Source organism: Typopeltis vanoorti, chromosome 20 (genome assembly GCF_054136105.1).
Source record: "Typopeltis vanoorti isolate ZY-2024b chromosome 20, IOZ_Tvanoo_1.0, whole genome shotgun sequence".
Taxonomy (NCBI): domain Eukaryota; kingdom Metazoa; phylum Arthropoda; class Arachnida; order Uropygi; family Thelyphonidae; genus Typopeltis; species Typopeltis vanoorti.
In genome coordinates this window covers 1511168-1534348 of record NC_143568.1, presented here as the reverse complement: position 1 = coordinate 1534348, position 23181 = coordinate 1511168, and the positions used below count along the sequence as shown (strand labels likewise).

The 23181-nt window shown below is 36.5% G+C and overlaps 1 protein-coding gene across 1 annotated transcript in view; it reads right to left on the bottom strand.

Moving 5' to 3' along the window:
- Window positions 1-23181, bottom strand: part of LOC150095190 (uncharacterized) — a 353683-nt gene that overhangs the window by 235534 nt on the left and 94968 nt on the right. The window contains exon 5 of the mRNA XM_090410551.1: window positions 1098-1224. Within this exon, the coding sequence (XP_090266677.1) occupies window positions 1098-1224 (127 nt within the window). The remainder of the gene's footprint in view (window positions 1-1097; window positions 1225-23181) is intronic.

Sequence of the window (23181 nt, the reverse complement as noted above, 5' to 3'; positions counted from 1 at the left end):
GTTTTCAATAGTGATAAGGATATACTGGAAAGGGTCCAGAGAAGACTGACTAAGGCAGTAACTGGTCTTTGAGATGTGAGATATAAGGACAGATTGAGAGAATGCAGTTTGCATAGTCTTGTGAATAGGAAGACAAAGGGGATTTGATTAAGACATTTAAGTAGGTAAAGGGTTGTTATCAGGTTAATGTGGAAGAAATTTTTCATAGATGTGAGAAGGGAGGGAAGAACAAGGAGACATCTCTGGAAGCTATATATATATATATATATATATTTTTTTTTTTTTTTTGGTTACTGATTAGGAAAAAATTCATTACCTAATCAGTAACCAACTTATTAATTAGTAAATTTACATATTAAAAAATTTTCTTTATTAAAAATATTATTTCTAAATAAAATCTATAAATAAAATAAAATTTACCAAAAATATTTCACCCTCACCATGAACACACCAATAATAAAACTTTCATATCTCACAGAAATAACGAGCGCAAGCATACAATTTATCTGTAGCGAAACTGCTTAACAAGTAGCGTGTGTTGGATTCACTTGTTATGTTCCTGACAAATGCAAACGAATATCAGCGAGTCTAGCCACAACTGACCAAATGTGATAATTCCGACACTGTGTTAGATCGCAGTGCATTTATTTCATAATCTAAAGCGTTAATCAAACGATTCCAATTCTTAACTATTCAATCAATATCAAAACATAAGCTGTAACCTTTAACATGTTGTACTGCATTTATATAATGTTGTAAGCATTGTTATTATTTATAAACACAAACAAAATTTCATTTTTTCATTTTTTCCTTGGGGGTGCTGCAATGTCACAGTGCTTATGTACAAGCTGCAACTCATATATATATATATATATAAGGAGGGTGTGAGCAGGGGCATAAGGAACAGGTTCTTTGCACAGAGAGTGGTTGGTGAGTGGAATGCAGTTACACTGAATGGGTTTAATGAGCATTGTGTAACTGTGTGTGTGTGTCATAATGAGCCTTTTGGGTCAATGGAGGTCTGGTGTTAATAATAAGCAAAGCAATTTATTAGCTAAAAACATGCTCTAATACTTGAAAAAAAAAAAAATACATACCTGTTTATTTTCCTCATCTAGATATACAGGTTCAGCTAAATGAGATGGCAAAATGTTATGCTTTTCACATGCCACAGACAGGTATGTATAAGAACCCTGAGAATATGGATCGCTAGCCCACATAGTCCTGTCAAATTATTTTAAACACTGAGAAAGTAACACGTTTAAGATGCAAAATATTTAAACAAAAGTGATTAACAATTTATTATATAATTATAACTTGAAAGAAACTAGAAAAACAGAGAAGGAAGAACAGCAAAATAAAACAGATGTGGAAATCTCATATATAGAAATTCAAAGTCTGATTTTCAGAAATTAAGACTTCAAATTTCTGAAACTCAGGGTCATGTAGCGCTTAACTTTTTTTATGTAAATATATGATAATAGCTTAGTGGAAAGTAGAGTTTTATCTATAGAAATGTTTTAGCAAAATATGGAGAAAAGAGCAAAGCTAATAGAAAGTAGCTACTGATTTTTGTTCACAATAGGGACTAGTCATTACTAATATCCAGTTCCAACAAAAATGTACAGAAGTACATATTAGTATATTTGTGCACATTTTTGCTGGAACAGAAAGTCCAGGTTAAGAACAACCCAACTTATTCCGTACTTACGAACAGGCTCCCCATAAGGATAATTAATAATTAAATATTTAAATTAATAATTCAGGAACTAGTTTCTTCTGTGCATGTAAACAAATCCACATGGCATAAATGGTTCGTTGGCACAGCATCTTTACGCTAGCGGCTAGCACAGGGGTATCATTATTATTATTATTATTATTACCGTATATGCGCTGTTCAACAGGGATCCGAATTACATACGAATCAGACTTAAAGACGTTCTCAGGAATATCTTGTTTGTAACCGGGGAACTGCCTATATATTAAAACAAACATATTTGAAATAGGAAGCAATTACCATTCAGTGTACAGCTCAAAAATGAATAACATAAAGTTAAGTAGCTTTCAAGGTGAACAATAGATTAAAATAAAATAAAAAGATAGTAATCTCAATTATCTGACCTTCAATTAACTAATTATTGAATGAATTAGCATGTCAATCAACCTTTGATATAGCACCTTCAGTTGGTTAACTGAAGGTGCTATATCAAATAGGAAATTTATTTCCCAGATAACTGAAGAATTACTGTATTATTCAAGAAAAAAGAAAAGTTAAGAACTAGAAGACCAGGTGGCAAAGTGGAAGAAAACATTCACTGTGGTGAAGACAAAAATGTATATGCAAACTGATTAGTGAGAAGAAAACGGTGATCATTATGGGCAATTTAATAACAAAATGATGCACCACAATGAACCATGGAAAATTCCTAGCTTAAGTCCCACAGAAGCAATGCTATTTTAAGCTCACTATTACAAATGTTAAAAGCTGGAAACCTTCACTATAGTGAAATGAATTTCTTAGCAAATGATGGCACAATCAGGATACAAAGGAAATGGCCAGAAAATATAACAAAAGAAAATTGCAGGAAATAAAACAGGAAAATCATGAGAAATAAAATAAAATCATGGGAAACAGAACAATAGAAAATTGCTGGAAATGGTACACAAATTATTGTAATAACCATACAAAGCACAAAAATGATAACATGAAAAATATATAAAGCAAAAAATAATAGGAGACATAAGAAAGAACTAGTAGTGCAGGAAATTCAAAAATCTAGAATTAACATTTAAATTTTGAAATGTTATATTACTGTAAATTTATATGATTTACCTGAAATCTTTTATAACAAACCAATGTAATATATGCGATATCTGTAAAAATTGAGGTCAAAAACTCAAAAATACTATGTCATAAATTAAGAATTTTTTACTTTATATTCTCAAAGGCAGCATCAAATCTATGAAATGTGGGATATCAGAACAGATTGAGGGAACAATTTGCCGAGCCTTGTGAATAGAAGGAGAGGGGGGGTATGATCGAGGTGCATAAGTTGGTGATGGATTGTTATCAAATTAGTGTGGAGGAGATTTTTCATAGAGTAAAGGGAAAAAAAAATTCCTGGAAGCTCCATAAGAAACATGTGAGTAAGGAAGTAAGGAGAAGGTTCTCTGCATAGAGAGTGGATGGTGAGTGGAATGCACTGCCTGAAAGGATAGCGAGTATGCCAAATAAACAGTGAATGGGTTTAAGGTATTTGATTACTTTTTTTTTTTTTTCCACATGAGGGTTTGGACTCTCCAAGATGATGACTCTATGGAGGTTTGATGCTAATAATAATAATAAAACACTAATTATATGGAGAGCATTCATAGTTTAGTTGGTTTCAATGGAATATTTTAGTTGGAAAGACCAGGATTTGAATCATGCCTAAGAAGAACCTTTAGCAGAGCTTTTGAATCAAAGGCAAGTTAATAAATTAAAGATTCCAAGACATTATATTCTTGGTTTAATCTTTTATCCAAGTGTAAACAAAGAAAGTTTGCTTTATTGTACAATGAAACCTGTGGATAATTCATGACTAAACAAACACATGTAATAACCACAGTAATAAGTTCTGAACAAGAACTACACTTGTTTCGAGATAAAATAAACCTTCATCCTCGCATCAAATTTACGTTAGAAAAAGAGTCTCCACAGGGTATCTCCTTTCTGGATTTACATATCCAAAGAAAAGAAGATGGTTCCATTTCCACTTCTGTCTATCACAAGCCAACATTTTCAGGTCACTACATTCACAATTCTTCTGCTCATCCATCTCAAAAATTTGGAATCATTAAATCATTTGTAACCAGAGCACACAGATTCTACTCCTCTGAAGAATTTCTAAACCAAGAATTGGAAATAATCAAAAATACAGCCATACTAAATGGCAATCATAAAACAACTCAAAAATTCATCAGTCACTTCCTCACACATCAACCTAGACAAGAACAAGCCCACTGGATTCCCATACCTTATGTCAAAGGCATCTCCGAACGTCTTTCAAAAATTATGAAGAAATACAAACTTGCTACTACCTACAAACCATTCAACCAGATCTATAACTTGTTACCTTCTCCTAAAGACAAACTCTCACCTCTGATGCTGCCTGCCGTGTACAAGGTTCTATGCTCCTGTAAATTGTCTTACTATGAACAGATAGGTAGATCTATTCATAAACGCATTTCGGAATATCAAGACCATATCTGTCTTATCAAACCGCAGAAATCTGGTTTCACACAACACTGAGTTGAAAACCCAAACCATATGATCCACTGGGAAAAGACCAAACTTCTACATAGATCTTTATATAAACGTGAACACAGGACCGGCGCATAGTATTTTTCTTGTGTGTGAGATTAATGTTCAGCGCCTTTCCAAAAAAGTTTTTTTTGAATAAAGTGTAAATAAAACGAACAGAAAATGAAAAACAAATGAAACACACTTTACAGTATAATGTTACCTACGGATTAGTCCTGCTTATACAAATTTTTTCAAGTTATATAAATTTTCAAAATAATATAAAATAGTAATATAAAGTAAGAGATTTATTAAAATATTCTTTACATTAATTTTGCATTAATAAATAAATTAATTTTTGAAGATTCAACGAAAATAGATAAGAGAATTTTACAAGAATGTTTCGCATTGGACTCAAGAATTCGCTGATTATTTTGTGTCGCTGACGCTGCCCTAACAGCCCGCTAATATAACAGGCTCGAATGTCAAGAAGAACGAGTTATCAGTAGTAAGCCGATAGGGTTGGAGGTAACATTATACTGTAAAGTGTGTTCCATTTGTTTTTCATTTTCTGTTCGTTTTATTTACACTTTATTCAAAAAAATACATCCACGTGCATCCGATCCGATTAAAATTAGGATACAGCCCTTACATGGAACTCAACAATTAATCATAAGTTGATTTATGATACATTAAAAAATAAAGAACTATTTTAAGTATATTTTCGTAAATTTTAATCAAAAATTACAGTAATATAATCAGGTCCAGGACACAATTTCAGAATTTATTTGTTCATTTCCGGGAAGATCTGAAGGGGCCTGAACGGAAGACAATGTACATTCATAATTATATGATCCATTCTGTGCCATTTGTTGTTCGTTTAAACTCTTATCTCATATTTTTTGACATCTTTTAGGCACCTTTTCTTCTGCAGAGCATGTGTATATTGCACATGCCACCAGCCAGGCCTGCGTGAACATTTATAAAAAGAAAGTGCTGAAGCCCTACTTCAGACCAAATTTAAACCGTAATGACGTTCTTGGTATTCCTAAAGTATGGGAAATTGTAATACAAAATTGTGCAAAATAATATTTTTATATATGTTATCTTATTTTAATGTAATCTGTTTTTTATTCCCTCCAGATATATTTTAATTTAATTCTATAATACGTTACTGCATGCATATTGGGATTCCATTGTAATCATAAGCTCTAACTGTATGTTATTCCTAGTATTGTTTGAATTAACTATACTGATGATGTCCTAAGATACTTAGGATGAAATATTTACTTATTAAAACTCATTACTGTGATTATTAAGTGTGTTTGTTTAGTCATAAACAAAGTTTGCACCTCAAGTATTTTCAGGACTGGGCAACTCGTATATAAAAGCTAATGACTTCACATCACTTACCTTAGTATTCCATAATGAAAAATATGATTTCTGCATTACTTCAACCTTGGAATTACCTCTGGGTCTGGCTCCCACTGATGAGACCTCAATAAAGGTTGAAACCGGTCTGAGTAGTGACCCTTTCCATATCCTTACACATTCTGCATAATGCAAATTCCCATATCCTTACACATTCTGCATAATGCACATATCCTTACAGACATGTATAATGCATAGCATTATACATGTCTGTAAGGATATGTGCTTTGCATTATGGGATACTAAGGCAACTGATGTGAAGTCATTAGCTTCTATACACAAATTGCCCAGTCCTGAAAATACTTCAGATGCAAACTTTGTTTGCTTACACTTGGATAAAGGATTTAACCAAGAATATAATTTCTTGGCATCTTTAATTTATTGTATAACCAATTGGGCCCCCCCCCCAAAAGCTCAAGTATTTCATCCATCAAAACAGGCAAATCAGCCCCACGAATATAATATTATTATTATTGTTCCAGGCAACTCCATAGAGTCGACAGACTCATCAAGGGAGGCCCTAACATCATGTCAAGAACAACTATTCGACATTCACACAGTATCTATCATACCTTCCCTTGAACTCATTCACGGTCGTAGCACCCACAACAGACTCTGGAAGCTTGTTCCACTCATTCACTACTCTCCAAGTAAAAAACCTAGCTCTAACACCCTTGTCAACCACGCTCTTGCCCAGCTTCCATTCATGGCCTCTAGTCCTCCCACCATCAGTCATATTTTCAAAAATATCTTCTGGATCAATCTTATAGAAACCCCTTCAGTAATTTGAATGTCTCAATCATATCACCCCTCCTTCGCCTATCGACCAATTTCTGCAACCCACAATTCTTCAACCTATTCTCATAAGGTTCATGCCACAGACCTGCTATCATCTTGGTCACTCGTCTCTGGATCCTCTACACTTCCTCCCCATCACAAAGAAACCCTGGTGCCCATAACTGGGCACAGTAGTCCAGATGGGGTCTTATCAAGGCTCGATACAGAGGAACAACAACTTGTTTGTCTCTGCATGTTAAAGTATTTTTCAGAAGCCAAGTGATTTGGTGAGCTGTTTTAGTGACTTTTGCAATGTGCCCCCTAAACTTCAATTTCCTATCCACCAACACTCCCAAATCCCTGGCCTCATCAATCTCCTGAAGTACGGTTCCACCAATGCGATACACTGCTGCTATTCTTTTCACCCCAAAGTGCATAACCTTACACTTTGGCACATTAAATTGACATCCATTTTTCCTAGCCCAGTCCTCCAAACTATCCAAATCATCCTGTAAAATTTTGACATCCTGTGCACTCATAATTGCTCTACCCAACTTTGCATCATCAGCAAACAAGTGAACACTTCCTCTCAGATTCCTTTCCTATATCATTGATGAACAAATTGAAAAGTAGTGGTCCAAGAACAGAGCCCTGCGGCACACCACTAGTCACAAGCTGTCTTTTAGACTCAACTCTTGAATAAACCACTCTCTGATATCTCTCCTTCAACCACCCTCCTATCCATCTCACCAGCCCTATATCTATCCCCATCTGCTCCAGTTTACTGATTAGGGTTCTATGTGGTATCCTATCAAAAGCCTTGGCAAGGTCCAGTAGTATTACTGTAAACCCATTACCCCTATCCAGTTCAGCCGTCACTGTGTTATAAAACGTGAGCAAGTTACTGATACATGATCTACCCTTCACAAAACCATGTTGTCCCCCATACAATATCCCATTTTCATCTATCCAATCCTGTATTCTTTTCTTGACTAATTTCTCTAAGACCTTGACAATGATTCCTGATATGCTAATCGGTCGGTAATTTACAACAGCAGTCTTGGAACCACCTTTATGCAGTGGAACTATTTTCGCCTCTTTCCACCCCCTCGGGACTAACCCAGACCCCAGGGGATGGAAAGAGGGTATGTATCTACAGACATAGAATACCAACCATTCGTTAAGGGAAACACAAAGTTATACAGAGTAAATTGTACATTATACTGAGCAATATATATTTAAACTATAAATCAGCAGTTAGAATTGAAGGAGTACAGAAAGATAGTCTAATGTAAAAATCAACTGAAAACTAAGATTCTACTATGACAATTTCATTCATGTATACCACATTGAGACTTGGGAGTTTGTCAGTCACACCTAAATTACTATATATTTACTGTATATGCTGACAATCATCATATGATGGCAATGTGAGGATTTATTTGGCAATACTGAAGGCAGGTGGAGTACTGCCGATGATGATAGCTGATGAATTGCAGCCAAAAAGAATAAGAGATAGATGAGTAGCCACTTCAAATGCGCAGCCACTCATTCAAATGAGTGGCTGCTCATTTGAAGCAATTTAGTGTGGGTTCAAGACAATATGACAAAATATATGATTGGTTGTCTATAACAGCATTTCTTAAACTTTTTCCACTCGCAACCCCTTTTCCCCTGACAAATTTTTACATGACCCCATTTTGCTCGAGAAATTTTTACACGATCCCAGATATATAGGTATAGAAAATAGGTATACAAATCAAACACTTACTGATAATAATTCATAAAGAAATTTATTTTAAAACAATTCTTTGGTATACATATAATTTTACTTTACATAAAGAATTACAAACAACAGCCTCAAATCTGAATTAATTTTTGGTCATTGTGCGTTCAGAAACCTTTTACTGTTGCCAAATTTTTCATGACCCCCTACATTTGGTTACATGACCCACGGTTTAAGAAGCTCTGGTCTATACGACAGGAATTTCCAAGGATGATCTAGAAAACACGTATCAGCAAATTAGTACAATGAGTACAGGTTGAATGATAATTATGGGAACTTCAACTATAGAATATAGATTGGAAGGAAGAAAGATCACATGACAGGAAAGAATTGTATTTATACACTTGCTGAGAAATAATTACTTGAAGCAGAATGTGACAGAGGGGACTTCTTTGTTTGAGACTGTTGGATCTTGTTACAGGATCAGAAGGCCTGTCCATAATTGCCTTCAATCAGAGAAATTGATCATATGGTCTTGACTCAGGAGGTAACAAAATGTAAAAATCCAGTTAAGTGGTATATGTGGAACTACAATACAAGGTAGGTGATATGATAAGCTTAGGAGGAAGCTTGAAGCTGTGCCATGGCATAAAACCCTGCAAATGAAATATGTTGGTAGTGAATGATAGATAGTTAAGGGACACCTAGAGGAAGCAATATTAAATTGTATACCTAAGGTAAGGAGGATTAATCAAGGAGTTAGATGGATAATTAATATCATTAAGCATAAGCTGCAGAAAAAGAAAATGCTGTGGAGGGTATATAAAGAGAAATGTGACTAGCAAACAAATGAACAGTACAAGGTTCAGACAGAAGGATGACCATCAGAGTGAGGAATTCAGAAAATCAGATTACAAGAAGAAAGCAGCCAAGCAGGCCAAAGGAAATCCCAAAGAGTTCATTCATGATGTGGCAATTAAGACGAAGGACTACTGAAGAATGACCTTAACGAGTGCCGAAGGTCATAAGGTGACAGAAGCAGATAAAATAGTTGCATTACTGAGTGACCACTTTGCAAGGGTATATCATCCAAGTGAGATAAATGTTGTGACTTACGTGCCAGAGACTTATGTAGGAACAGAGATGGATGACCTGAAGGTTCTTAGGATATCACAGAATCTCTATGTAAATGACAGCTGTTGGATTAGATGGTATATAAGCTCATGTTTGCTGGCCTGGTTGGCAAAGTGATTAGTGTATCCACTTTCCAGCCAAGAGTTTATGGGTTTGAATCCTGCCCAGGCATGGATGTTTTTGTGATTGTCTTCCATCTTCATACTTTAATTCATACAAGTGAATAAACACTCTCTCCCAAGTGACCCACTCTCTTCAGAGTGGGTGATCACCATGGGAGAAGTAGACCCAGTCCTCCTGCAATTGGAGAGGCATTTATCCCAGCACTGGGGAAAAGTTACAGGCTGGGGGGGGAGAAAGAAAAAGTTCATGTTTTGCAGGAATGTGGAAGGATACTGGCAATGTCTTTGCCTATGCCTTTGACAAGGCTTTTTAACTTAAGTCTCAGCTCTGTAGAGTACCAAGGAAGTGGAAAGAGGGCAAAATAATTTCCTTGCATAAAGGAGGTTCTGAGACTTCAGTAGAAAATTACAAACCAATCAGTATCTTAAGAGTAGTGGTAAAAGTACTGGAAAATTCGTCAAAACAGAATTCAAGAATGGGTGGATAAGAATGTGATATTCTATGAGCAACATGGCTCTGTGAAGACAACAGAGCCATGTTGTGAAGGTTCAGTCATGCCTTAGTAATTTACTAACTTTTTTTTATAATAGAGTGACAGCTAAGTTGGATAATGAAGATGGCTACATGATGATCCTGCTGTACAGCAATCCCTCGATTACTGTGCCCCCGATTAGTGTGCCATTTTTTTTCAATACCCAAATTCAATTAGCGCGCCTCTAAAATTTGATTAGTGTGTCTATATACATCTTAAAAATAAATGTTAAAGATTTTAAAAATTTTCGATCTATACGTTTTTTATGGCTAACCAATTTAAAAAGTCGCTCCCAGGATGAAATAATTTAGTTACCGATTTGAAGCATTTTACAAAGTTATTTAAGTTAAGGGGGAAAATTCAAAACATCCCATATTGTTTCTTAGCCGAATAAGAAACTCAAAGAGTTTCATGCCGAATATAGAAACTATATTCGGTTTGATAACCGTAACGGATGTTAAAAGGGACGAAAGTCAGGTGGAAAGAAACGAAATTGAGAGAACGAATGAAAGTAGAACTTGCGTAATGCAGAAATCGCAAGTAAAAAAAATCGAAAGAATAAATGATGGCGAAAGTTCGACGCATGTTGGACCGAAAGTACTGAAACAAAGAAAGATGAATGACAGTAAAAGTGAGAAGAATGATAGTGAAAGTTGAACGTATGTTGGACCGAAAGTACGGAAACAAAGAAGGATGAATGAGAGGGAATGTGAGAAGAGGGGGTCGAGAGTTAGAAAGTTAGAAAGATTTAATGATAGAGAGAATGTGTCGCGAGGTTCGGAAAGTGAATTAGATTGGATGAGGCAAGAAATGAAATGGATGCGGAATGAAATTAAGAGAATTCAGGTCAAAACTATTACAATAAATCATGATGGCATGAAAGAGTTAACGAAAGATGAGCGAGTGGCGTTGTATGGCGACTCCATTATTAAAGGTGTGCTAGAGGATAAAATGCACAAGGTATGTTTTCCAGGCGGTAAAATAAGTAGAGTGATTGAGGCATTGGATATGAGGAGGGAGCGAGCAAAAGAGTTAATTGTATTAATTGGTACAAATGATTTGAGAGAGAACAAAGAGCATGTCAAAATGAATGTCAAGAGACTGCTTGGAAAGATAAAAGAGAATAGTGTGACAGGAAGGGTGGTCAGTGTGTTGCCTAGGTATGATTGTGGTGAAATGAGGCGGAGAGCAAGGATTATGAATGGTATTCTGGCTGAAATGTGTGAGGAGACGGGAGTACAGTTTGTTAATGTGTGGAATGAGTTTGAGGGACGAAGTGAGCTGTATGGGAGCGATGGACTGCATTTGAGTGGTTATGGTGTGAGTCGCTTGGAGAGACTGCTGCTGGAAGGTAGAGAAGTGAATAGAGAAAATGAATCAGATCGAGAGGGGAGTGATGTGGAAGAGCAGGAGAGTAAGACAGGAGAGATTGAAGAAGTGGAAAACAATGGAGAGGTGAGTGGTATGAGTATAGAAAATGAGAGAATGGGTGTGCAAGAGGAGCAGGGAAACGGGGAGGCCCAGGGTGGACAGGGATACACAGCGTGAGAAAGGTGGATGCTCCAAGAGGAGGTGAGAGCATGTGTAGGCAGGAAAGTAATGGGATGCCCAGGGATCAAGAGGAAACAGATGTTGTTGCAAAGGGTTCTAAAATGAAGAAGCAGAAAGTGAAATGGCCCCAGTTCAGCATGGAGAGAGCACATCGAGTGAATGGTATCAGTGGAACTAGCTGTAGATCCAGAAATGAGTTGTTGTGTTTGTATACCAATGCTAGAAGCATAAGAAACAAGGCGGATGAAATGGTTGCACTAATTGCGTCTGTGCACCCAGAGATTGTCGGAATAAGTGAGACATGGTTAGATGAGGACGACATCCTGACAGGAATAGAGATGGAAAGGTATGATGTGTTTCGTGAGGATAGAAGGGATAAAAAGGGAGGGGGAGTGCTATTGATGATAGAGAAAGAGTTATGTCCATACAAGGTAGAGATGCAAGAGGGAAATAGGGCCAGTGGTTTTGAGGCAGTATGGTGTGAGATAGAGGTGAATAGAATCAAATACTTGGTGGGATGTTGTTATAGACCTGCTAATGTGGATGGTGGTGATAGTGAAATGTATAGTCAAATAAGCCAAGCAAATAAGAAAAGGGTGATCATTATGGGTGATTTTAATTATGGCAATATAGACTGGAATGAAGAGATAGCGACTGGAAGTAAAGAAAATGAGTTTCTTGAGTTTTTGAGGGATAACTACCTCAGACAGTATGTAACAGAGGGCACACGAGGATTAAGGGTCTTGGATTTGGTCATCTCATCGGAGGATGTAATTATCAATGAGGTATCAAATCATCCACCAATTGGTGAAAGTGACCATGAGGTGATTACCTGGGTGGTTGCCAGCAGTGCAAGGACCCCTGTGAAAAAAGGGTATATGTGGAACTACAAGGGGGGTGATTATGAAGAGCTCAGGAGACAGCTTGCAGATGTAGCATGGAATGAGGAGTTAGCTGGAAAAGAGATCAATGCAGCTTGGGGGATTTTCAAAAATTATTTAGTAAATGCAATGTATACCATGGGTGAGAAGGTTAAATAAGGTAGGTGTGAGATGGATGAATAAAGAGATTAAGCATGCAATACAGAAAAAAAAGGCATTGTGGAGACAGCATAAGAGAAGTGGAAGTAACCAATTTCATGAGGTCTACAAAGACCAGGCAAGGAGGGTGACTTGGTTGGTGAGAGTAGCTAAAGAGAGGTATGAACAGCAGTTAGCTAATGAAGCCAAAAAGAATCCTAGGGAGTTCTTTCGATATGTAGCCAGCAAAAGAAAGAATGATTATGGAAGGATGACATTGATTGGAGGAAATGGTATGGAGACAGCTGTTGCAGAATGTGTTGTGGAGATACTTAATGAGCAATTCATAAGGATCTTTCAATCTTGTGAATGTGACTTCATGGAGAGATTAAGAGCAGTTGATGATGGGGAGGAGAGACTGACTGTGGATGGGCAAGAGGTGTTTGGGGAGTTGGGTAAACTAGACGTAAATGAGGCTGTGGGACTTGATAATATATGACCACGTATTCTGAAGGAGTGTGCTAGAGAGTTGACACCTGCCTTGACATATTTTTTTAATACGAGTCTTGCACTTGGTCAAGTTCCTAAAGAGTGGAAGGAGGGCAAGATTGTGCCACTTCATAAAGGAGGTGATCGAACTCAAGCATCAAACTATAAGCCTATCTGTGTGTCAGGTGTTGTGGTTGAGTTGTTGGAGAGGCTTGTGAGAACTGGGATCCAGAGTTGGGTTGACAACAATGGTATAATTTTTGATGGACGGCATGGATTTGCTAAAGGGAGGTCATGTTTTAGTAATCTACTTACTTATTACAATAAAGTGACTGCTTCCTTGGACAGAGGAGAAGGATACACAGTGATATACTTGGATTTCGCCAGGGCTTTTGATGGAGTACCTCATGATGGGTTGACAGTCAAACTGGAGCAGATGGGGTTGGATATTAGATTAGTGCATTGGATTGGAGACTGGCTATCTGATAGGTATCAACAAGTTGTGTATGGGGGTGCAATATCCAGGAAAAGGAAAGTCACTAGTGGAGTGCCTCAGGGGTCTGTTTTAGGGCCATTACTATTTAACTTATATATTAATGATATTGGTGAAGATTTGGATGGAGATATTCAGTTGTTTGCAGATGATGCAAAGTTGGGACGAACCATAAAGAGTAGTGAAGATGTTGTGGCCTTGCAAGAAGACTTGAATAAATTGAGTAATTGGGCAAGCAAATGGGGATGTGAGTTCAATGTTACAAAATGTAAGGTTTTAAAATTTGGAAAACAAAGATCGGATGCAGAATTTATGCTTGGTGAGAATATATTGTTGGAAGTAGAGGAAATAAGAGATCTGGGGGTGATAGTGGATAAGGATCTAAAATTTAGGGGACACATCGCGAAAATTGTGAAGACAACACAAAGACTTCTGGGAATGATGTGGAGGACACTGACATGTAGAAGTAGGGAGATACTTGTTCCAATGTATAAGGCTTTGATTAGGCCACACTTGGACTATTGTGCCCAGATTTGGTCCCCGGGTTTTCAGAAGGTTGAAGAGATGTTGGAAAGGGTCCAAAGGCGAATGACTAAGGTAGTTTCTGACCTCTGGAATGTTGAGTATGAGGAAAGATTGAAAAGATGTAATTTGCAGAGTCTCGTGGAGAGAAGGAAGAGGGGAGATATGATAGAGACCTACAAGTTGGTAAGGGGTTGTTATAGGATCAATGGTGGAGAAGTTCTACAGAGAATAGTGGGAGATCAGGGGAGAACCAGAGGTCATCCCTGGAAACTGTATAAGGAGGGTGTGAGTAAGGGAGTGAGAGGCAGGTTTTTTTCGTGCAGAGTTGTGAGTGATTGGAATGCCCTGCCTGAGAGCGTGGTGTCTGCAAGTAGTTTGAATGTGTTTAAGACACGGTATGATGAGATGTGTGTGTAAGATAAAAGGACCTCCTAGATGAGTCTTTGACTCCATGGGGTCTTGTTTTAATAATAATAATAATATAAAGTTCGGAGATTCCAAGCGTAAGCAAATACCTGGATAGTGCAACACGTGACCCATTTGGTAGTGCAAACTGAGGCAACTCATAGACCCATTTGGTAGTGCAAACTACCAAATGGGTCAGGTGTTGCACTATCCAGGTATTTGCTTACGCTTGGAATCGCCGAACTTTATATAGTTTCTATATTCCACATGAAACTCTTTGAGTTTCTTATCCGGCAAAGAAACAATATGGGATGTAATATCCCTTAACTTAAATAAGTTCATGTCACCGAATTGAAGCCTTTGGCTCTTCATATAATTAGTAATTTTACAAAGTTATTTTTTAATGGCATACTACACTATTTTCATGTACACTATGTTCGGCCAAAATTGATGTCGTCTGCTTTACATAGCATTTTGCTGATCATATCTCATGCAATTGTTTTCCTTACTTTTTTATTTTAAATTATTATCCTAACCTTTAATCATGAGTAAAAGAATTAGTGAGCAAAAAATAGAAGTGTGAAAATGATTCGAAAAGTAATCTGATTGGAAGAAAAACTTGAAATAATAAAGAAAAATGAACAAGGTGAGTCCGGAGCAAAGATAGGACAAGAACACAAAAATGGGTGAATCAACTGCTGAATACAAAGAGAAAGGTAAGGCTGCTTAAAGTTCATCCTGCATGCACTCGAAATCAAAGTATTATAATGATTGAATTAGAGAGAATTCTTTTTATATGGATCGAAGATTGTAACCATAAATGGATCCCGCTGAACACTGGCCTTATTAAATCAAAAGCATCGTCTCTTTGTAACCTGAAAAGAAAGGGCTATCAATGATGGAAAAGAATTAGAAATCCACGTTAGTGCTAGACAGTGGCGGCTCGTGGCTTGAAATCGTGGCAGGTGCTGCAACTTTCGAAATATACATACACACTGTAAAGTGTATATATGTTTGGATAAAATATCAAAATTATGGTAAAAATTTAAAAAACATTAAACAAGAAAAAATAGTGTTTATTATCGATAAAATGATACAGTTTAGTATAATTCAAAATTACTTAAAAATAAAATCCATTATCACAACCCCAATAATGTTCTAAAATAAAAATTATAACAACACATGTTATGTCTTTAATTGTAATGTCCAAATATTTAATGAGATGGAGTAAACACGATTGGTACTACGAACATTCTACTACTGGCGCAAACGACATATAAACAACGGTGGACCTGTGCAATGGACAGTGCCGCATTACGCTAATAGCTCGCAACAAGCATATACTTGTACGCGTATCAATATGGAACTGTGATAAACACAGTGCTTCTAGCATCCTTCGCCCTCCTAAATGTTACAGGATGGATTTTTATTGATATTATTGCTGGGAAAACTCCCATGTTACTCCTCTTAACAAACTATTATATTTAAGGCAATTTTGCCTGCTTCTGTTTAGGAGTGCTCCTGTTTAAATGTCATTGGCTTTTTTACTCACGGATTCTTAGGGCATTGTAGATGTATATACATCTAAAATAAGAGAATTGTATAGGATTGTTGATGATAAAATTAAATATTACAAGCAAATATAAATAAATTAATAAATATATTTATATATCGAGAAAAATTGGGGGTGCTGCAGTTTCACAGTGCCTATGCATGAGCCGCTCCTGGTGCTAGGTGATTTGAGCATTTCAAAAAGAGAAATAGCCTACATAATGTTCTAATCACAGGCGAAGCTGCAATTGCAGATAAGGAGATATCCAGAGATTTTGAAGAAAATTGTGTAAGAAGGGGGACTATTGTGATAAACAAATATTTAATGTCAATGAAAAACCAGTTTTTATTGGAGGTCATTGCCTTCCAAGACTTTTCTAACCAAATCAGAGAAATCTCAACCTAGTTATAAAGTCGCAAAGTCGAATGAAATTACCGCTAGCAATATGCGAGCCTTTTGGTAGCACATCCTTCCACATTGTGCAAATGATTTTAGAGGCTTTTCAAATGAATCTAAGTTAATTAAATCTCATTCTGAGAAGTTGAGTGATTCCACATTTAATCACTGACAAGCCCAAAGAGGTTTCACAGAAACAATTTGAAAATAGTTTTCATACAATCGAAGTTTTTAAGCAGCAATGCTTAGAGACCGACCCTGGTGAAGAGAGAACCAATAAAATTTGTCAGAAGAGGCAATAGGACCATACCGTCAGTTGTATGAAAAAAAGAAAACAGAATGCCCGCCAAACTACATTAGCTCAATTCTCTGTTAAGAAGCAGAATAATAAATTTATATTCTGAATATGTTTTATTGTCTTTCAGCTTCATGGTTTTCCTTTAACTAGGACCCGAGACATACCCTAATTCTTTTATAAAATAACTTAAGGGTAAAAAAAGAAATCTGAGGAACAAATTATACATTTTCCCATAGGTTACTATATTCAATTAGTGCGTTTTTGATTAATGTGCCTGTTTTAAAGAACGCATTAGGCACACTAATCGAGGAATTGCTGTATTTTGCAAAGTATTTGACAGAACATCAAATGGAATTCTGTTATGCAAATTAGAACAAATAGGGACGGATATGACATAATATGGATAAGAGGGTGGCTGCTGGACAAATATCAGAAAGTAGTGTATGGAGGAGCAGAATCCAGGTGAAGGCAGGTGGTTAGTGGTGTGCTGCAAGGTTCAGTGATAGGATCACTACTGTTTAATTTGTACATAAATGATATAGGAAATAACCTGAAAAGGAATATTCAGTTGTCAGCTGATGATGAAATTAGTTAGAGTAATAGTGAATCAAGATGATGTGGGGAGCTTTCAGGATGATTCAAATAGGCTCTCAGTATGGGCAAAAAGATAATGGACATCAGTAGTGGGTATATTGAGAAATGTAAAACTATGCATTTTGGGATAAATTAGATTACAAGTTGTGCACCACACTGATGGAACTGTACTCCAGGAAATAGATGAAGATTTTATTAGATTTAGGGATGGTGGTAGAGAGTTGAAGTTTAGAGGAGTACTGCTAAGTTTGCTAAGGTAGCGCATATTACTTGGCTGTTGAAGAACACACTAATAAGCAGAGATAAAGAAGTTATTTCTCATTATAAGGCCTTGATACACCCCTCATCTGGATTAATGAGCTTAGGTCTGTCTCCTGGGTTTCTTGAGGATGAGGAACTGGTGAAGCAGATTCAGCACATCATCCATCTCAAAAAATAGGCATCTTCAAATCTTTGCTTAACAGAATGTGTTATCTGCTCTAATTCCCAAGTTCTCCTACAAGAATTGATCACCATCCAATGCATCTTACTACAGAATGGTTTCACCACAAGGAAGTTTAAATGCATCTTGGACTCTTACAAGCTGACTGCCAAATACCATTCAGTATGGTTTTTGAACCTGTATGGCAAGTCCTTATTCCATACATCGCATATATCTCTGAGACAATTGTTAAGATTCTGAAAAGATATAATTTAGTTCCTACTTTTTTTCTTCCTTATCAACAAAATCTCATCTCGGTTACTATCCACAAAACATAAATATCCACCCCCCCCCCCGGTGTGTGTACCAAGTTCAATGTAAGTGCTGCCACTCATACTTTGAAAAAATAGGAAGTTCTATTGAAAAACCGACTACAAGAACACCAATCTTATATTAACAACAATAAACCTGCAAAATTTTGACCTTGCTCAGCATGGAGTAGACACTGGCCATAAAATCCTATGGTCTAATACTTGCCTTTTGCATTAGTTCAAGTTTAAGTTAGAGCAGTTATTTAAACAGTGTTGAAGAATGCATTTCTACACCACCCAAATTTAAACTGAAATAAGTACCTCTCTATTGCCAAGATATGGAAAAGTCTCATCCTTATAAATGGCAAGCAATAGTGTTCTTCCCCCATTATTATTATTATATCTTTTAAAATTTAATTTAATATAATGCTGTGTCAGTTCATTATCTAATTACATTTAATTTTATTTCAGATCACTAAATTTTAAATTTGGGCCTTAATTGTAACCTTATTTTTATCATAACCACTCACTATGCAGCATTCGGTATGTGGCTCAGCTGTGTAAATATTATTAACATTCTTAGAAGCTTCACCTTGTAATTATGCTAATACAATGATAATGACCAGTTAGTTTCTGGTTGAAATATTTGCAGTAATAAAATTACTATACAGGCAGCCCTCGGTTTACACCGCAGTTCCGTTCCTGAAAAAACGGGCGTAAACTGAATCGGTATAAAACGAAACCAATTTTAATGGGAGGTATGAAGTTATGTTCTGCACATGTATGGCAGTTAACACTGGATACTTTAAAAGTATCCAGTGTTAACTGCCTAGATTTTCTTTTTCTTTCTTAAGGAGTTCAGTGTAAGGTCGAATAGATGTGATTACACTCCTTTTTACGTTCACACTCTGTTCCCAATCACGGTCCATTTTGCAGAGTTCATCAGTCAATGTCTCTATGCTTGCAAGGATACGCTGTAAATCGGCCATTTTCATATCTCTCAGAGGACCTTCTTTGCTTTCTTTCTCCTCCTTTGGATATTGACTTAATTGTTCGGCTAATTCTTTTAAGTCTTCATTGGAAAGCAGTTTATCATGGCTCTCTGACTTCTGTCACATCTTCAGCTGTAATATCGTACAATCCACCTCTCGTGCAAGCTTGGTAACATCTTCAATAACATTCTCCTCTTGCTCTAATTCTTCGAAGTCATGCATAAATGCTGGAAGAAGATTTCGCCATGCTCCATTTAAACATTTTGCTGACACGTCGTTCCAAGCTGCCTCGATGTTGTTAATGCCCTTCAAAATATCGAATGACTACCAATAGTCTTTAATAGTTTTTCCTGAAGTGTCCAAGACTTACCATTTCCATAAATGTTATATGGAGGTAATAGGCTTTGAAGATTGATATAATCCCCTGATCCATCAGTTGCAAAAGCAAACAACCTTGACATCCAATAGTGTTCTTACTTCAGAGAGGTTTTGAGGATGTCCAGGGGCATTATCCAAGAGAAGCAATGCCTTGGCTGCAAATCATTTTCTTCACAGAAGCAAAACACAGTAGGACAAAAATAATTTGGTACCAATCTATAAAAACGTCTTGTGTAACCCAAGCTTTCTCGTTTCATTTCCAATAGACTGGCAGCATGGCTTTTAGACCCTTGAAGGCACGTGATGTCTGTGAATGGTACACCAACATTGGTTTAAGCTTCAAAGTTCCGGAGACATTTTCACCCAACAAAAGCGTCTCTATCTTTTGCAGCTTTAAAACTTGGAGCGGAACGTTCTTCACAGGAAATGAAGGTGCGTGATGGCAATTTTTTTCCAGTAGAGCCCAGTCTCATTAAAGAAGTTATCCTCCTGATCTCATTTTTATGAGATCAGGAGGATAACTTCCTTGTTCTACACATTCTTGAAATTCTTTAGGAAACGCAGCAGCTGCCGCAACAACTGCACTTGCCACCTCACCACATAATTTGACACTGTGACACTTACTTTGAGACTTAAATCTCATGAACCAACCTATGCTTCCTAAAAAGGTTTCTTCACCTCCATCTGTCTTTTTAAGATCCTCAAAAATTGTTTTTGCTTTCTCAGTTATAACAGCCTGCATCAGAGGAAAGTTTTTCTGATTCAAGTCATCCATCCATAATGATAATAATTTTTCCATTTTTTCATGAAGTTTACCCCTGCTATAATGTACATGTTTTGCATTTGGTGCTGCCATAGATTGTTGCGCAGACTGTTTTATTCTATCTGCATTTTTCATAATTGTAGTAACAGTCGATGGAGGTAATTTCATACTTTTACAGACATTATCACGTGTCTGCCCAGCTTCCATTCTTCGAATCACCTCCGTCTTCTTTTCAAGTGCAATTGATTTCCACGCCTTCTTAACACTAAGTTCTGCTAATTTTTCTGCACTTCTATTATCAGACATGGTATGTAATTATGTACTTTATCAATTTAAATATGTATGTACGTAAAAAAAATTAAATAGAACAATACGGTAGATTCAACATTAAAACTAGGTTTGATACATATATGTCATAGTAGCTCGGTAAACACTAGGGTGCCTGCTAGTGTTGTTTCTCAGTCAACCACACTACAGTAAGAAAGCACGCGCAAGCAACCGGCGTTATTGTGAATCGGCGTAAACTGAGGGCTGCCTGTATTCTTGTGAATATGTGTATCTAATAAACTTTATCATGGCACAAGTTCCATTAAAAATTCATACAGAAACATTTAAATTACTCAGAGTTTATAGGATTAATGCAGGGAAAATGTTTCAGCACTTGGCTAGAGGAGGTAGAACAAGAGGTCATCGTAGGAGGATGAGTGTTGTTAGTAGAGACATGAGGACTAGAGAGATTTGTGAATGACTGGAATGGGTTGTCAGAGTCAGTTGCAAGTGCTTTGTCTGTTAAGGTTCGAGGAGAAGTATGACAGACCTGTGTGGATAGTGTGGTTCTCCTGTGACGAGTTTTTAGACCCCATCATGGAGACCATATAATATTAATACTTAAATAATATTTGTATGAATATAAATTGAGACAGTTTGGCTTTTTAACTTTTCTATAACAGTGCAAAATAAAGTGAAGTTACTGCCTTGAAAAAATAACTAACAAATAACATTAATTTACTACTTTTTTTGAAAAAAATGTTCTCAACTTTGAAGAGGAAATGTAAAAACTTAAGGAAATTAATAATAATCCTATCACACATTAACCTACTTTCATAAAGTACAAACAAACAAATAAAATAAATAGGTTACACATGTTCCCTTTCTCAGGTCTACTAATTCATTGCATATAAGACAAGAGACTTCCTTCCCCACTTTGCTCTACAAAAAATAAATAAAAACTAAACTAAATAATATTATTAATTGTTCCTCTAGCTCTCCTTAAATATTCTCCCATCAAACACAATTTTCTTTTTCCTTCATTATTTTTAATAAAATAATCTGCACACAATGACAGAAAAGAAAAAAAAATAAACATGAACACAAGTCCAACAACACAGTGTGTATATGTGTACTTACTCAAAGCTTGTTCAAACAGGCCTTCAGTCAGTACATATATTGCATGCCCAAGTTCAAACATGCAGCAAAAAGACAAGGACAAAATATTTTGTATTCTGTGCAGATGCATACCAAAGTAGTCCTGAAGAAGAAGAATGTAAAGCATAATAATTATTTTGTCCAATCGCAGCCTGTTTTAAACTAGTAGAAGATAAACCCAGTTAAGAATAATATCAATTGTTAGTTATCAAGTATCAATATTGTTGGCAGCACAATTTTAATATAAATGAAATTATTCAGAAGCCTGAAAACACCAACCTCTCATCTATATGGATTTTGTCAACTCATCTCTCCCCTTGTTTAAATGAATTACAGTGTGAAGGAAAATAGCATTCAAACTGATAACACAACTGAAGATATTATCTTCAAACTGCCATGGAGTCATGGTGGAAGGTCCTTTTTTACACACAGTTCATCATACCATGCCTTAAATACATTATTCTCTGTAGTCACCACACTCAGGCAATGCATTTCCATCATGCTCTACTCTCTATGCAAAACACCTACTTCTCACTCCATATGAAAATCCTCTTCAGCATTAGTTTGCTATTGTGGCAAAAGATTTACTTTAATTCTTTTAATGTGTTCATGCTTAGGCAGTGACAAATCATCACATGCAGTAAATGACCTTGGGGTAAGACACAAGAATTTGTCTCATACTTCCTGTATGAATAATGGGCAAGCACAACACAAATTGTGGCTTGTGTTCTTCTGATTGAAACCAAAACTGCATGGATCGGGGAAATGTTTATTTCATTTATTTATTTATTTCGTATCCAAACACAAGTAGTAAGTAAGTGGTACAACATGATTTATAACAAATTAGGATACATTACAATGAGATCAGCTTAGATTTGGTAGATGAATTATACAGAGAATAATAATTAAATATGAAAAAAAGGAAACTATACCTAACTTATATACAATAAACATGGTCAGATGTTCCTCAAGTATCTTGTACAATCAACTGCTCTTTCTGTGCAGGATATAAGGTCCTCTTTTTGTACAAGACGATGGAAGAAAGGAACAAGAAAGAAGGTGTTCCATGAACTGGGTTGTCCCACACTCACAATTGTCTGGGCCAGTGAGGTAGCCCCATTTGATGAGGTTTTGTTTGCGGTGTCCTGTCGTCCGGAGTCTGTTTAGGCTTTTCTAAGTATTCCAGTCGAAGTGAGTACCACGTGGAAGATGTTTGGCTGTTGGAATACCAGTATTATTTTCAGGATATAGTGCAAGCCATTGTTGAAGTCTTGTCTCTGGGAGGTTTTTAGGTGGTTCAACAGTTGTCAGGAAGCTCTATTGGGATCTTAGTCTTTGGGGCACTGCGGTCTGGCCGAACAGTTGGTGGCGTTCATCATTCATTTGTCTGCTTCTTTCATCAGCTGAGAATGCAGATCTTCGAATTGAAGGGGGTGCAATTCCAACCAAAGTATACAGGTCTTTTAGTGGTGTTGGTTTCAGGCATCCTGTAATTAAGCAGCAGCTTTCATTCAATGCTGGATCAAGTTTTTCAGCATGGCAGGATCTGGACCATACTAGGCAG